Source organism: Heptranchias perlo, chromosome 5 (genome assembly GCF_035084215.1).
Source record: "Heptranchias perlo isolate sHepPer1 chromosome 5, sHepPer1.hap1, whole genome shotgun sequence".
In the NCBI taxonomy this organism is placed as follows: Eukaryota; Metazoa; Chordata; class Chondrichthyes; order Hexanchiformes; family Hexanchidae; genus Heptranchias; species Heptranchias perlo.
In genome coordinates, this window is record NC_090329.1 from 132,211,414 (window position 1) to 132,228,159 (window position 16,746).

At 48.2% G+C, this 16,746-nt stretch overlaps 1 protein-coding gene across 1 annotated transcript in view; it reads right to left on the reverse strand.

Moving 5' to 3' along the window:
* The window catches only part of LOC137322209 (dynein axonemal heavy chain 8-like), a 1,675,662-nt gene that overhangs the window by 848,397 nt on the left and 810,519 nt on the right, over nucleotides 1-16,746 (reverse strand). Inside the window, exon 41 of the mRNA XM_067985325.1 lies at nucleotides 7,447-7,584. Coding sequence (XP_067841426.1) covers nucleotides 7,447-7,584 — 138 coding nt within the window. The remainder of the gene's footprint in view (nucleotides 1-7,446; nucleotides 7,585-16,746) is intronic.

Here is a 16,746-nt window from a genome sequence, read left to right on the forward strand (position 1 = left end):
TCTACCATTAGCAACAAGCCAGGGGATCAACTCTGGTTCAATGAGGAGTGTAGAAGAGCGCACCAGGAGTACTGAAAAATGCAGTGCCAACCTGGTGAAGCTACAACTCAGGACTACATGCATGCTAAACAGCGGAAGCAACATGCTATAGACAGAGCTAAGCGATTCCACAACCAACGTATCAGATCAAAGCTCTGCAGTCCTGCCACATCCAGTCGTGAATGGTGGTGGACAATTAAACAACCAACAGGAGGAGGAGTTTCTGCAAACATCCCCATCCTTAATGATGGCGGAGTCCAGCGTCTTCCCGATATCACCACCATCACAGAAGCCAGTCTTCAGACAATTCGATTCACCCCACGTGATATCAAGAAACGGTTCAGTGCACTGGATACAGCAAAGGCCATGGGCCCTGACAACAACCCGGCTGTAGTGCTGAAGACTTGTGCTCCAGAACTAGCTATGCATCAAGCCAAGCCATTCTAGTACAGCTACAACACTGGCATCTACCCGACAATGTGGAAAATTGCCCAGGTATGTCCTGTCCACAAAAAGCATGACGAATCCAATCCGGCCAATTACCGCCCCATCAGTCTACTCTCAATCATCAGCAAAGTGATGGAAGGTGTCGTCGAAAGTGCTATCAAGCAGCACTTACTCACCAATAACCTGCTCACCGATGCTCAGTTTGGGTTCTGCCAGGACCACTCGGCTCCAGACCTCATTACAGCCTTGGTCCAAACATGGACAAAAGAGCTGAATTCCAGAGGTGAGGTGAGAGTGACTGCCCTTGACATCAAGGCAGCATTTGATTGAGTGTGGCACCAAGGAGCCCTCGTAAAATTGAAGTCAATGGGAATCAGGGGGAAAACTCTTCAGCGACTGGAGTCATACCGAGCACAAAGGAAGATGGTAGTGGTTGTTGGAGGCCAATCATCTCAGCCCCAGGGCATTGCGGCAGGAATTCCTCAGGGCAGTGTCCTGGGCCCAACCATCTTCAGCTGCTTCATCAATGACCCTCCTGCCATCATAAGGTCAGAAATGGGGATGTTCGCTGATGATTGCACAGTGGTCAGTTCCTTTCACAACGCCTCAAATAATGAAGCAGTCCGAGCCCAGGCAGCAAGACCTGGACAACATCCAGGCTTGGGCTCATAAGTGGCAAGTAACATTCGCGTCAGACAAGTGCCAGGCAATGGCCATCTCCAACAAGAGCGTCTAACCACCTCCCCTTGACATTCAACGGCATTACCATCGCCCAATCCCCCACCATCAACATCCTGGGGTCACCACTGACCAGAAACTTAACTGGACCAGCCACATAAATACTGTGGCTACAAGAGCAGGTCAGAGACTGGGTATTCTGCGGCAAGTGACTCACCTCCTGACTCCCCAAAGCCTTTCCACCATCTACAAGGCACAAGTCAGGAGTGTGATGGAATACTCTCCACTTGCCTGGATGAGTGCAGCTCCAACAACACTCAAAAAGCTCGACACCATCCAAGACAAAGCAGCCTGCTTGGCTGGCACCCCATCCACCGCCCTAAACATTCACTCCCTTCATCACCGGAGCACTGTGGCTGCAGTGTGTACCATCCACAGGATGCACTGGAGCAACTCGCCAAGGCTTCTTCGATAGCACCACCCAAACCCGCGACCTCTACCACCTAGAAGGACAAGGGCAGCAGGCACATGAGAACAACACCACCTGCATGTTCCCCTCCAAGTCACACACCATCCCGACTTGGAAATATATCGCCATTCCTTCATCGTCGCTGGGTCAAAATCCTGGAACTCCTTTCCTAACAGCACTGTGGGAGAACCTTCACCACACAGACTGCAGCAGTTCAAGAAGGCGGCTCACCACCACCTTCTCAAGGGCAATTAGGGATGGGCAATAAATGCCTGCCTCGCCAGCGACACCCACATCCCATTTGTGAATTGAAAGTGGTCATGGGAGTGAATGTTTAGGATGGTGGATGGGGTACCAATCAAGCGGGTTGCTCTGTCCTGGATGGTGTCGAGCTTCTTCAGTGTTGTTGGAGCTGCACTCATCCAGGCAAGTGGAGAGTATTTCATCACTCCTGACTTGTGCCTTGTAAGTGGAAAGACTTTGTGGAGTCAGGAGGTGAGTCACTTGCCGCAGAATACCTAGCCTCTGACCTGCTCTTGCAGCCGCAGTATTTATGTGGCTGGTCCAGATAAGTTTCCGGTCAATGGTAACCCCCAGGATGTTGATGGCGGGGGATTCGGCGACGGTAATGCTGTTGAATGTCAAGAGGAAGTGGTTAGACTCTCTCTTGTTGGAGATGGTCATTGCCTGGCACTTGTCTGGCGCAAATGTTACTTGCCACTTATCAGTCCAAGCCTGGATGTTGTCCAGGTCTTGCTGCATGCGGGCATGGACTGCTTCATGGATTGTTTGAGGAAGTGACAAGAAGGATTGATGAGAGTAGTGCAGTGGATGTTGTCTACATGAATTTGGTAAGGCATTTGACAAGGTCCCACATGGCAGACTGGTCAGAAAGATAAAAGCCCATGGGATACAGGGAAATGTGGCGAATTGGATCCAAAATTGGCTTATAAACAGCAAACAAAGGGTAAAAATCGATGGATGTCTTTGTGAATGGAAATCCGTTTCCAGTGGTGTGCCAAAGGGCTCAGTGTTGGGTCCCTTGCTGTTTGTGGGATTTATTAATGATTTGGACTTGAATGTCGGGGGCATGATTGGCAAATTTGCAGACGACACAAAAATTGGCCGTGTAGTTGATAGTGAAGAGGACAGCTGTCGACTCCAAGAAAATATCAATGGGTTGGTGGAGTGGGCGGAAAAGTGGCAAATGGAGTTCAACCCAGAGAAGTGTGAGGTAATGCACTTAGGGAGGGCAAACAGTAAAAGGGAATACGCAGTAAACAGGAATATATTGAGAGGGGTAGAGGAAGCGAGAGACCTTGGAGTGCATGTGCACAGGTCCCTGAAGGTGGCAGTACAGGTAGATGAGGTTGTGAAGAAGGCATATGGAACGCTCTCCGTTATTCGCCGAGGTATAGAATACAAAAGCAGGGATGTAATGATGGAACTGTGTAAAATGCTGGTAAGGCCAGAGCTGGAGTATTGTGCGCAGTTCTGGTCACCACATTACAGGAAGGATGTAATTGCTCTGGAGAGAGTGCAGAGAAGATTTACAAGAATGTTGTCAGGGTTTGAAAATTGCAGCTGCGAGGAGAGATTGGATAGGCTGGGGTTGTTTTCCAGGAGGAGGCTGAGGGTGACTTGATTGAGGTGTACAAAATTATGAGGGGCCCAGATAGAGTAGACAGGAAGTACCTGTTTCCCCTAGCGGAGAGTTCAAGAACGAGAGGACATAGATTTAAGCTGATTGGCGGAAGGATTAGAGGGGACATGAGGAAAAACTTTTTTACCCAGATGGTGGTGGGTGTATGGAATTCGCTGCCCGAATTGGTGGTCGAAGCAGGGACACTCAACTCTTTTAAAAAGTACCTGGACCTGCACCTAAAGTGCTGTAAGCTGCAGGGCTATGGACCGGGTGCTGGAAGGTGGGATTAAGAATGGGCACTTGGTTGTTCTTCGAGCTGGCGTGGACACGATGGGCCGATTGGCCCCCTTCTGTGCTGTATCTTTTCTATGGTTCTATGTTCTATGGTTCATTATCTGAGGGGTTGCGAATGCAACTGAACACTGCAATCATCAGCGAACATCCCCCCTTATGATGGAGGGAAGATCATTGATGAAGCAACTGAAGATGGTTGGGCCAAGAACACTGCCCTGAGGAACTCATGCAGCAATGTCCTGTGGCTGAGATGATTGGCCTCCAACAACCACGACCATCTTCCTTTGTGCTAGGTATGACTCCAACCACTGGAGAGTTTTCCCCCTGATTCCCATTGACTTCAATTTTACTCGGGCTCCTTGATGCCACACTCGGTCAAATGCTGCCTTGATGTCAAGGGCAGTCACTCTCACCTCACCTCACCTCTGGAATTCAGCACTTTTGTCCATGTTCGGACCGAGGCTATAATGAGGTATGGAGCTGAGTGGTCCTGGTGGCACCCAAACTGAGCATCAGTGAGCAGGTTATTGGTGAGTAAGTGCCGCTTGATAGCACTGTCGACAACACCTTCCATCACTTTGCTGATGATTGAGAGTAGACTGATAGGGCGGTAATTGGCTGCATTGGATTTGTCCTGCTTTTTGTGGACAGGACATACCTGGGCAATATTCCACATTGTCAGGTAGATGCCATCGTTGTCGCTGTACTGGAACAGTTTGGCTAGAGGCGCAGCTAGTTCTGGAGCACAAGCCTTCAGCAATACAGCCGGGCTGTTGTCGGGGCCTATAGCCTTTGTTGTATCTAGTGCACTCAGCCATTTCTTGATATCACGTGGAGTGAATCGAATTGGCTGAAAACTGGCTTCTGTGATGGTGGGGATACCGGGGAGGAGGCCGAGATGGATCATCCACTCAGCACTTCTGGCTGAAGATGGTTGCAAACGCTTCAGTCTTGTCTTTTGCACTCACGTGCTGGACTCTGCCATCATTGAGGATGGGGTTGTTCACAGAGCCTCCTCTTCCTCCTGTTCAATCTTTAATTGTCTGCCACCATTCACGACTGGATGTGGCAGGACTGCAGAGCTTTGATCTGATACGTTGGTTGTGGAATCGCTTAGCTCTGTCTGTAGCATGTTGGTTCCGCTGTTTAGCATGCATGTACTCCTCTGTTGCAGCTTCACCAGGTTGGCACCTCATTTTTAGGTATGCCTGGTACTGCTCCTGGCATGCTCTTCTACACTCCTCATTGAACAAGGGTTGATCTCCTGGCTTGCTGGTAATGATAGAGTGAGGAATATGCTGGGCCGTGAGGTTACAGATTGTGCTGGAATACAATTCTGCTGCTGCTGATGGCCCACAGCACCTCATGGATGCCCAGTTTTGAGCAGCTAGATCTGTTCTGAATCTATCCCATTTCTTGAGTGTGTCCGAGATAGTTTTCCATAGCAGTATGTCCTGGAGGCAACAAGGGGGCAAGCCATACTAGATTTAGTAATGAGTAATGAACCAGATTTAGTTAACGGCTTAACTGTGCGTGAACATCTATCCAGTAGTGAACATAACATGATCGAGTTCAAGGTAGTGTTTGAAAGGGAAAAAAGTGAATCAGCTGCTAAGATTCTAGACTTGGGCAAGGCCGACTTCAATGGGATGAGACAGAGACTGTCCACAGTAAACTGGGCAAATCTGTTAATGGGTAAAACGACTGATGATCAGTGGGAAATGTTTAAAGAAACATTTAACGTGATATAGAATCGGTTTATACCCCTGAGGGGCAAGAACTCTACTTGCCAAAAAAACCAGCCTTGGACAACTAAAGAGGTCAGGGACAGTATAAGACATAAGGAAAGGGCATACAAAAAGGCAAAAAATGGCACAGATCCTGACGAATGGGAAAGATACAAAGATCAACAAAGGGTCACAAAACAGATAGTAAGGGCTACAAAAAGAAAGTATGAAAAGAAACTTGCAAGGGATATCAAAACCAATACGAAGAACTTTTATAGTTATATTAGGAAAAAGAGGGTGGTCAGGAGCAGTGTTGGCCCCTTAAAAACTGAAAGTGGGGATATTGTCATTGACAATGGGGAAATGGCGGACATGTTGAACGATTACTTTGCGTCAGTATTTACAGCAGAAAAAGAGGATAGCATGCCGGAAACTAATACTGAATCGGGGACAGGGACTCGATAAAATTAACATGAGTAAAGCAACAGTAATGAAGAAAATAATAGCACTAAAGAGTGACAAATCCCCAGGACCAGATGGTTTCCATCCCAGGGTTTTGAAGGAAGTAGGTGAGCACATTGCGGATGCCCTAACTATAATCTTTCAAAGTTCTCTAGATTCAGGAACTGCCCCTCTAGATTGTAAAATTGCACATTTCACTCTGCTTTTGAAGAAAGGAGAGAAAGGGAAACCGGGGAATTATAGACCAGTTAGCCTAACATCTCTTGTGGGGAAAATGCTGGAGTCTATAATTAAGGATAGGGTGACTGAACACCTCGAGAATTTTCAGTTAATCAGAGAGAGCCAGCATGGATTTGTGAAAGGTAGGTCATGCCTGACAAACCTGATTGAATTTTTTGAAGAGGTGACTAAAGTAGTGGACAGGGGAATGTCAATGGATGTTATTTATATGGACTTCCAGAAGGCATTTGATAAGGTCCCGCATAAGAGACTGTTAGCTAAGATGGAAGCCCATGGAATCGAGGGAAAAGTACGGACTTGGTTAGGAAGTTGGCTGAGCGAAAGGCAACAGAGTGTAGGGATAATGGGAAGGTACTCACATTGGCAGGATGTGACTCGTGGAGTCCCGCAGGGATCTGTCTTGGGGTCTCAATTATTCATAATATTTATTAACGACTTAGATGAAGGCATAGAAAGTCTCATATCTAAGTTTGCCGATGACACAAAGATTGGTGGCATTGTAAGCAGTGTAGATGAAAACATAAAATTACAAAGCGATATTGATAGATTAGGTGAATGGGCAAAACTGTGGCAAATGGAATTCAATGTAGACAAATGTGAGGTCATCCACTTTGGATCAAAAAAGGATAGAACAGGGTACTTTCTAAATGGTAAAAAGTTAAAAACAGTGGATGTCCAAAGGGACTTCGGGGTTCAGGTACATAGATCATTGAAGTGTCATGAACAGGTGCAGAAAATAATCAAGAAGGCTAATGGAATGCTGGCCTTCATATCGAGAGGACTGGAGTACAAGGGGGCAGAAGTTATGCTGCAGCTATACAAAACCCTGGTTAGACCGCACCTGGAGTACTGTGAGCAGTTCTGGGCACCGCACCTTCGGAAGGACATATTGGCCTTGGAGGGAGTGCAGCGTAGGTTTACTAGAATGATACCCGGACTTCAAGGGTTAAGTTACGAGGAGAGATTACACAAATTGGAGTTGTATTTTCTGGAGTTTCGAAGGTTCAGGGGTGATTTGATCGAAGTTTATAAGATATTAAGGGGAACAGATAGGGTGGATAGAGAGAAACTATTTCCGCTGGTTGGGGATTTTAGGAGTAAGGGGCACAGTCTAAAAATTAGAGCCAGACCTTTCAGGAGCGAGATTAGAAAACATTTCGACACACAAAGGGTTGTCGAAGTTTGGAACTTCAAACGGCAATTGATACTAGCTCAATTGCTAAATTTAAATATGAGATGGATCGCTTTTTGGCAACCAAAGTTATTCAGGGATATGGGCTAAGGGCAGGTATATGGAGTTAGATCACAGATCAGCCATGATCTTATCAAATGGCGGAGCAGGCATGAGGGGCTGAATGGCCTACTCCTCTTCCTCTGTTCCTATGTTCCTATTCAGCACAGTGGTAGTGCCACACAACATATGTGAGCCAGTCTAGTTTAGTTACCTGTTCTGAAAGTCCAAGAGCTCAGCATTAATCTTCTCTATGTCCAGCTCAGTCCACAGCACGTCATAGTAACCATTAATATTATTCATCACAGCATCATACAGACCATACAATTTCTGCAGCAGCCCCAACTCCCTCCTAGAGAGAAAACAACAGCAGCAATTAATAATAAAGCAAGAGGTCAACATTCTACTCTTTTCTCAGGTGCTTACATCTGGATAAAATTATGTCATGGAGCCAATCCTGTTCTGTAATGCAGTTTAAAATTACTTTACCTATCATTCGTAAGCTTTGAAATTTTTCCCCGAGTTAAATCCCTTGCACACCAAAAGTACTTCAGCGAGGCGAATGATTAAATGGATTGTCAGCTGCTCTCAAATCGCAGCAGCAGGAGAATGAGTGTTGAAGGTAGGTTGACAGAACCTGCGGACATTCTCGGAAAAAGTGGCAATTCCAAGCCTTTCTGCACTGCAGCCCAATGCCAGAGAGCCACCACGACCGCTCAAACTGCTGCCATCCAGACCTTAGGCTTAGGGTTCCCAACCCTCCTGGTTTCGGCTGGAGTCTCCTGAAATTGGCGGTTCATCTTCCGAGCACTGCTGCTGGCAACTCGGGAGAAAAGTTTGTTGTATTGCCAGTTCGCGCATGCGCGTCAGCACCGAAGTCTGTCCCTGGGGCAGGGTGAATGATGTGGAGATGCCGGTGATGGACTGGGGTTGACAATTGTAAACAATTTTACAACACCAAGTTATAGTCCAGCAATTTTATTTTAAATTCACAAGCTTTCGGAGGCTTCCTCCTTCGTCAGGTGAACGATGTGAAAATGAAATCCTCGAAATGAAATCGCATTTATAATTCACAGAACAATGCTTGGTGAGGACAGACAGTTTTTTCAACTGCCCGTTGCCAAGGCAATCAGTGTGCAGACAGACAGGTGTTACCTGCCAGGTCTCAGAATATACAAATCACCAAAAAAAAACAACAAACAAAAAAAAACAGAGATAGAGAGGTAGAAACATAGAAAAGACAGCAACTGACCCGTTATATTAAAAACAGATAACATTTGTTCGCTGGTGGGGTAACGTGTAGCGTGACATGAACCCAAGATCCCGGTTGAGGCCGTCCTCATGGGTGCGGAACTTGGCTATCAATTTCTGCTCGACGATTTTGCGTTGTCGTGTGTCTCGAAGGCCGCCTTGGAGTACGCTTACCCGAAGGTCGGTGGATGAATGTCCATGACTGCTGAAGTGTTCCCCGACTGGGAGGGAACCCTCCTGTTTGGCGATTGTTGCGCGGTGTCCGTTCATCCGTTGTCGCAGCGTCTGCATGGTCTCGCCAATGTACCATGCTCTGGGGCATCCTTTCCTGCAACGTATGAGGTAGACAACGTTGGCCGAGTCACAGGAGTATGAACCATGCACCTGGTGGGTGGTGTCCTCTCGTGTGATGGTGGTATCTGTGTCGATGATCTGGCATGTCTTGCAGAGGTTACCATGGCAGGGTTGTGTGGTGTCGTGGACGCTGTTCTCTTGAAAGCTAGGTAATTTGCTGCGAACGATGGTCTGTTTGAGGTTGGGTGGCTGTTTAAAGGCGAGTAGTGGAGGTGTGGGGATGGCCATAGCGAGGTGTTTGTCCTCATTGATGACATGTTGAAGGCTGCGGAGAACATGGCGTAGTTTCTCCGCTCCGGGGAAGTACTGGACGACAAAGGGTACTCTGTTGGTTGCGTCCCGTGTTAGTCTCCTGAGGAGGTCTACGCGATTTTTTGCTGTGGCCCGTCGGAACTGTCGATCGATGAGTCGAGCGTCATATCCCGTTCTTACTAGGGCGTCTTTCAGCGTCTGTAGGTGTCCATCGCGTTCCTCCTCGTCTGAGCAGACCCTGTGTATTCGCAGGGCCTGTCCATAGGGGATGGCCTCTTTGACGTGGTTAGGGTGGAAGCTGGAAAAGTGGAGCATCGTGAGGTTGTCCGTGGGCTTGCGGTAGAGTGAGGTGCTGAGGTGCCCGTCTTTGATGGAGATTCGTGTGTCCAAGAAAGAAACTGATTCTGAGGAGTAGTCCATGGTGAGCTTGATGGTGGGATGGAACTTGTTGATGTTATCGTGTAGTCTCTTTAGTGATTCCTTGCCGTGGGTTCATAGAAAGAAAATGTCGTCGATGTATCTGGTGTATAGTGTTGGTTGGAGGTCTTGTGCAGTGAAGAAGTCCTGCTCGAACTTGTGCATGAAAATGTTGGCGTATTGGGGTGCGAATTTGGTCCCCATGGCTGTTCCGTGTGTTTGGGTAAAGAACTGGTTATCGAAGGTGAAGACATTGTGATCCAGGATGAAGCGGATGGCTTCCGGAGATTGGCTGTTGTTGGTGTTGAGTATTGATGCTGTCGCAGCGATGCCGTCATCGTGGGGGATACTGGTGTATAGTGCCGAGACGTCCATCGTGGTGAGAAGTGTTCCTGGTTCAACTGGTCCGTGGGTACTGAGTTTTTGTAGGAAGTCTGTAGTGTCGCGACAGAAGCTGGGGGTTCCCTGTACGATGGGTTTCAGGATGCCCTCGATGTATCCGGAGAGGTTCTCACACAGGGTTCCGTTGCCTGATACGATAGGACGTCCGGGTGTGTTGGCTTTGTGTATCTTTGGGAGGCAGTAGAAGTCTCCCACGCGGGGAGTACGTGGAATGAGAGTGCGTAGGATGCTTTGAAGGTCTGGATCGAAGGTCTTGATCAGTTTGTTGAGCTGGTGGGTGTGTTCTTTGGTCGGATCTGCGGGTAACCGTCTGTAGTGTTCCTGGTTGTCCAGTTGTCGGTATGCTTCTTTGCAATAGTCCGTTCTGTTCTGTATGACTATGGCTCCTCCTTTGTCCGCTGGTTTGATGACGATGTTGCGGTTGGTCTTGAGAGCGTTGATGGCGTTGCGTTGTGCTCGGGTGACATTCTGGACTGTCTTCTGAGTGCGGCTGATGAATCTGGCATTGACGCATTTCCTGACAGCTTGAGCATACATGTCCAGCTGAGGGCAGCGACCCTCCGGAGGAGTCCAGTTTGACTCTTTCCTCTTCGGTTGCTGTACCGCGGATCCCTCTGTCTGCTGTTCTGGATCGTCGATTGTCTCATTGGGTTCGCTGCTGAAATCTTGGGGTTTGTGGTAGAATTCCCGGAGCCTCATTCTCCTGATGAATTCCTCTGTGTCCGCCGCGAGACTAGTGGGGTCCGTTTTGGTAGTGGGGCAGAAATTGAGCCCTCGGCTGAGAACTTTGATTTCGTCTGGTTGAAGGGTGTGGTCGGACAAATTGACAATAGACTTCCCTGTGGTTGCAACCGTGGTACCAGGGGAAGCTTGGTCGATGCTGGTGGTGATGCCGAGTTTCTCGGCATCACCACCAGCATTTGAGAAACTCGGCATCACCACCAGCATCGACCAAGCTTCCCCTGGTACCACGGTTGCAACCACAGGGAAGTCTATTGTCAATTTGTCCGACCACACCCTTCAACCAGACGAAATCAAAGTTCTCAGCCGAGGGCTCAATTTCTGCCCCACTACCAAAACGGACCCCACTAGTCTCGCGGCGGACACAGAGGAATTCATCAGGAGAATGAGGCTCCGGGAATTCTACCACAAACCCCAAGATTTCAGCAGCGAACCCAATGAGACAATCGACGATCCGGAACAGCAGACAGAGGGATCCGCGGTACAGCAACCGAAGAGGAAAGAGTCAAACTGGACTCCTCCGGAGGGTCGCTGCCCTCAGCTGGACATGTATGCTCAAGCTGTCAGGAAATGCGTCAATGCCAGATTCATCAGCCGCACTCAGAAGACAGTCCAGAATGTCACCCGAGCACAACGCAACGCCATCAACGCTCTCAAGACCAACCGCAACATCGTCATCAAACCAGCGGACAAAGGAGGAGCCATAGTCATACAGAACAGAACGGACTATTGCAAAGAAGCATACCGACAACTGGACAACCAGGAACACTACAGACGGTTACCCGCAGATCCGACCAAAGAACACACCCACCAGCTCAACAAACTGATCAAGACCTTCGATCCAGACCTTCAAAGCATCCTACGCACTCTCATCCCACGTACTCCCCGCGTGGGAGACTTCTACTGCCTCCCAAAGATACACAAAGCCAACACACCCGGACGTCCTATCGTATCAGGCAACGGAACCCTGTGTGAGAACCTCTCCGGATACATCGAGGGCATCCTGAAACCCATCGTACAGGGAACCCCCAGCTTCTGTCGCGACACTACAGACTTCCTACAAAAACTCAGTACCCACGGACCAGTTGAACCAGGAACACTTCTCACCACGATGGACGTCTCGGCACTATACACCAGTATCCCCCACGATGACGGCATCGCTGCGACAGCATCAATACTCAACACCAACAACAGCCAATCTCCGGAAGCCATCCGCTTCATCCTGGATCACAATGTCTTCACCTTCGATAACCAGTTCTTTACCCAAACACACGGAACAGCCATGGGGACCAAATTCGCACCCCAATACGCCAACATTTTCATGCACAAGTTCGAGCAGGACTTCTTCACTGCACAAGACCTCCAACCAACACTATACACCAGATACATCGACGACATTTTCTTTCTATGGACCCACGGCAAGGAATCACTAAAGAGACTACACGATAACATCAACAAGTTCCATCCCACCATCAAGCTCACCATGGACTACTCCTCAGAATCAGTTTCTTTCTTGGACACACGAATCTCCATCAAAGACGGGCACCTCAGCACCTCACTCTACCGCAAGCCCACGGACAACCTCACGATGCTCCACTTTTCCAGCTTCCACCCTAACCACGTCAAAGAGGCCATCCCCTATGGACAGGCCCTGCGAATACACAGGGTCTGCTCAGACGAGGAGGAACGCGATGGAAACCTACAGACGCTGAAAGACGCCCTAGTAAGAACGGGATATGACGCTCGACTCATCGATCGACAGTTCCGACGGGCCACAGCAAAAAATCGCGTAGACCTCCTCAGGAGACTAACACGGGACGCAACCAACAGAGTACCCTTTGTCGTCCAGTACTTCCCCGGAGCGGAGAAACTACGCCATGTTCTCCGCAGCCTTCAACATGTCATCAATGAGGACAAACACCTCGCTATGGCCATCCCCACACCTCCACTACTCGCCTTTAAACAGCCACCCAACCTCAAACAGACCATCGTTCGCAGCAAATTACCTAGCTTTCAAGAGAACAGCGTCCACGACACCACACAACCCTGCCATGGTAACCTCTGCAAGACATGCCAGATCATCGACACAGATACCACCATCACACGAGAGGACACCACCCACCAGGTGCATGGTTCATACTCCTGTGACTCGGCCAACGTTGTCTACCTCATACGTTGCAGGAAAGGATGCCCCAGAGCATGGTACATTGGCGAGACCATGCAGACGCTGCGACAACGGATGAACGGACACCGCGCAACAATCGCCAAACAGGAGGGTTCCCTCCCAGTCGGGGAACACTTCAGCAGTCAAGGACATTCAGCCACCGACCTTCGGGTAAGCGTACTCCAAGGCGGCCTTCGAGACACACGACAACGCAAAATCGTCGAGCAGAAATTGATAGCCAAGTTCCGCACCCATGAGGACGGCCTCAACCGGGATCTTGGGTTCATGTCACGCTACACGTTACCCCACCAGCGAACAAATGTTATCTGTTTTTAATATAACAGGTCAGTTGCTGTCTTTTCTATGTTTCTACCTCTCTATCTCTGTTTTTTTTTGTTTGTTGTTTTTTTTTGGTGATTTGTATATTCTGTGAGACCTGGCAGGTAACACCTGTCTGTCTGCACACTGATTGCCTTGGCAACGGGCAGTTGAAAAAACTGTCTGTCCTCACCAAGCATTGTTCTGTGAATTATAAATGCGATTTCATTTCGAGGATTTCATTTTCACATCGTTCACCTGACGAAGGAGGAAGCCTCCGAAAGCTTGTGAATTTAAAATAAAATTGCTGGACTATAACTTGGTGTTGTAAAATTGTTTACAAGGGTGAATGAACTCTGGGACACCACTCTACCTCACTTTCAGATTACATTCTGGTGCCCTTTGCACTGGGTTCCGTTCTGTAATTTCCTGCCTCTGGCCGAATGACGCCACCCCCACTGCCCAGAGAGCCGGGACCGGCTAGTGCCAGGAACAATCAAGGGTTGGGAGTCAGGGAGAGCTCGGGAATCTGGGGGCGTCAGGAATAAGCAAGCCTCGGGTATCGGGGGAGCTCAGGAGTCGGCAATCGAGTGGCCTCCGTCGCAAATTCGGGAGAGAACGAGACAGGGCTGGGGGCAGACTGGAGGCTGGTGGGAGATGTAGTCTGGGGAATACGGCTGGTGGAGAGGGAGACTGGAGAATGAAGGCTGGGGAGAGATGTAGACTGGAGAACGGGGGCTGGGGGAGAGGGAGACTGGGGGATGGGGGCTGGGGAGAGAGGTAGACAGGGGAATGGGGGCTCGGGAGAGATGGAGACTGGGGAATGGTGGCTGGAGCAGAGATGGAGACTGGAGAATGGGAGCTTGGGGGGAGAGATGGAGACTGGGGAATGGAGGCTCGGGGAGAGAGAGACTGTGAATGGAAGCTGGGGGGAGAGGGAGACTGGGCAATGGGGGCTGGGGGAGAGATGGAGACTGGAGAATGGGGGCTCGGGGAGAGATGGAGACTGGGGAATGGGGGCTCAGGGAGAGATTGGGAATGCGGGGTCATGATCACGTGTCACGTGAGCATGGTCAGATGTCATGTAGTCAGTACATCACATGATCAAACCTCCAGGAATGCCTCCAACCAGAGTTGGCAACCCTACTTGGGCTGCACTAATGTTATATCACTGAGCTTGGTTACTGGTATGCAATGCAGCCTGCCTTCAAACTCCCACCGACTGGAGAGGGTTAATGTGGCACAAAATGTGACAGGCTTCGGTGATGTTATTGAAGTGACCAGGTTTGTGTATCTGCAGATCAAAGGGTATGGCGACATGGAGACCCCAAATAGGTTCTGGTCGGATGTGGGCATGGAAGGTGAGGTAATCTCTCTCTCTTTCTCTCTCTGCCATCACCTGTGACTATCCAAGAGTCAAAGCACTGGCTTTACCCCATACTTCACAGCTGCGACAAGTTCACAGCTTGTAGCAGGACCATCTGGATATGTGATTGAAGAGATTGAGGGCAACCTTTTTCCTAGCACCATGTATTGATACACAGCTTATCTCCTTCTTCAAGTCTCCTGTCAGTGGGAGTTCATTTAGATGAAGCACTCGGATCAGTAACCCTAGGCACCACCATGGAAAAACTGGGTGAGAGGGTAGCACTGAGGCGATAAAGAGTAGACAGTCACATGAACATTGTAGCACACTGCAATAAGTCATTGTTGGAACTTGATGACTAATCTAATTGTGTTTTTTTTACTGTGGGTGAATATGGAAAATAAATGTGGGTGTGTACACTGAAGATTTGAGAATGGAAGAAGTGTGCATATTTGACTGGGAGGATTCTCTTTTTTTGATTGTAAGGTGGAGCTGTTGTATGGAAAGATGAAAAGTAGTATTTTGAATCACTTTTTCAGTGAAGCATTTGATGGTGGCTCTGGAGAGGACCAGAAACATATCTTCAGCAGATATTATGGGGGCTCGTGTTGGTTGCTCCTTGTCTGCTTCCAAATAAGCCATCTTGTAAAAAGAGGTGGTGAGGTGGGGGGGCGGAGGGGAACCCACTCTACAAAACATGGTGTCCAATAGTGAGTGAAAGAGTTACAGCAGTCCGTTGACCACCAGTAGTGCCAGTGCGGGTGGGTGAATTTAAATCAGTATTGTCCAATACATTAGCCACTATCCACATGTGGCTAATTGGGAATCCAGATGCGGATAATTACATTTCTTACTATGAGTAATAGACATCGTCATTGGGCATGTGCTCTCAATACTCATATGCTTGTGTAGTTTAAAATGTTTGTGTGTTTTCTGGTGAAATGGTAATGAGTGTTTTTCAATTGTTGTGAGTGCTTTCGTTCCTTGGTTACTGAATGGTGGCAGATGTTTTGTTAAGTAAATATGCACTTGTGAAGTACATTTACCCGTATTGTATGAATATAAGGGGTATTCTACTAAAATTAGTGCATGTGGCTAGAACAGTGTCACCACAGCCACATCTGTGGCTAGTCAGCAATTTCTATTGGACAACACTGATTTAAATGAACTGTAATGATAGAGTTATGTTATACATCACTTTCCAATATTATCACCTCAGTAATAATGGACGCTTTTCACACCAGCATCCACCAAGTGTCCAGCGTTACTCAGTTACGAGAATAACAACATACAGTACTCTACAATGCTTGAAGTAACACACGGGAAGATAAGTGGGGAGTGTAATAGAGAGAGGAGGCTACTATATGGCTTTCTCCCTCCACTGGGGTGGCCCAAGGCCAATTCCATCCATTCCAAGGGCTCACTACCACCCTTCCCCATGGCAGTCCTGAGAGTGGCAGCAAATGGGGTGGACAGGAGAGAAATTCGTCAGTGACCCAGGCCCTGCCACCATTTGCATACGCCGGTTGGGGAATGAGCAGTCAGCTGTGCTTATTCATTTTAATAATTAAATAACATTTCATGACTGACGTTCTAGATAATGCTTGATCCTCATTTACTCCCAGACCCTTCACCTCTCAAATACTGTGGAATATGTCTACATTTTAGTACAAAATTTCTATTTGAATGATTTTGCTCTCATTCAGAAAACCTGTACATTGATGCCAATTTTGATTATCATAAACAAACCCTGGAAAAATGGCAGTATATTTTCCAATTGTCAATGTTGGTGCAGTGGCATGAAATAGATGGTGTTGGGTTGCAAAATGGGGTACCCTCTGCAGCCATAGCTAATAACACTTGTTTGTGTTCTCAGGACTAAGCCAAACATCACATTAACAAGGTTCATTCATCCATCAGAGTTATCATTGAGCACATTACTGGCACTTTAAAGAAACCTGATTGATCTGGGGGCATACTACAATACAGCCTGGCTAAAGTCTCATTGTGATGATATTCTGCATGCTGGACACATCTGCCTTACAAAGCGGCCTTTTTTTGAAGGCCTTGAAGGACATAAGCCCTCATTGCATCAAGGAGAGAGCAACAGCAGCCTGATGTCGATGCGAAGAAAAACCTGTTGCTGGCGACAAGGCAAACATATGCCACATTCATACAGGAGACCTCTTGATTACCATATCTGCCAACTATTAACAGTCATGTCCACATCTAGTCCCTTCTCACACTTA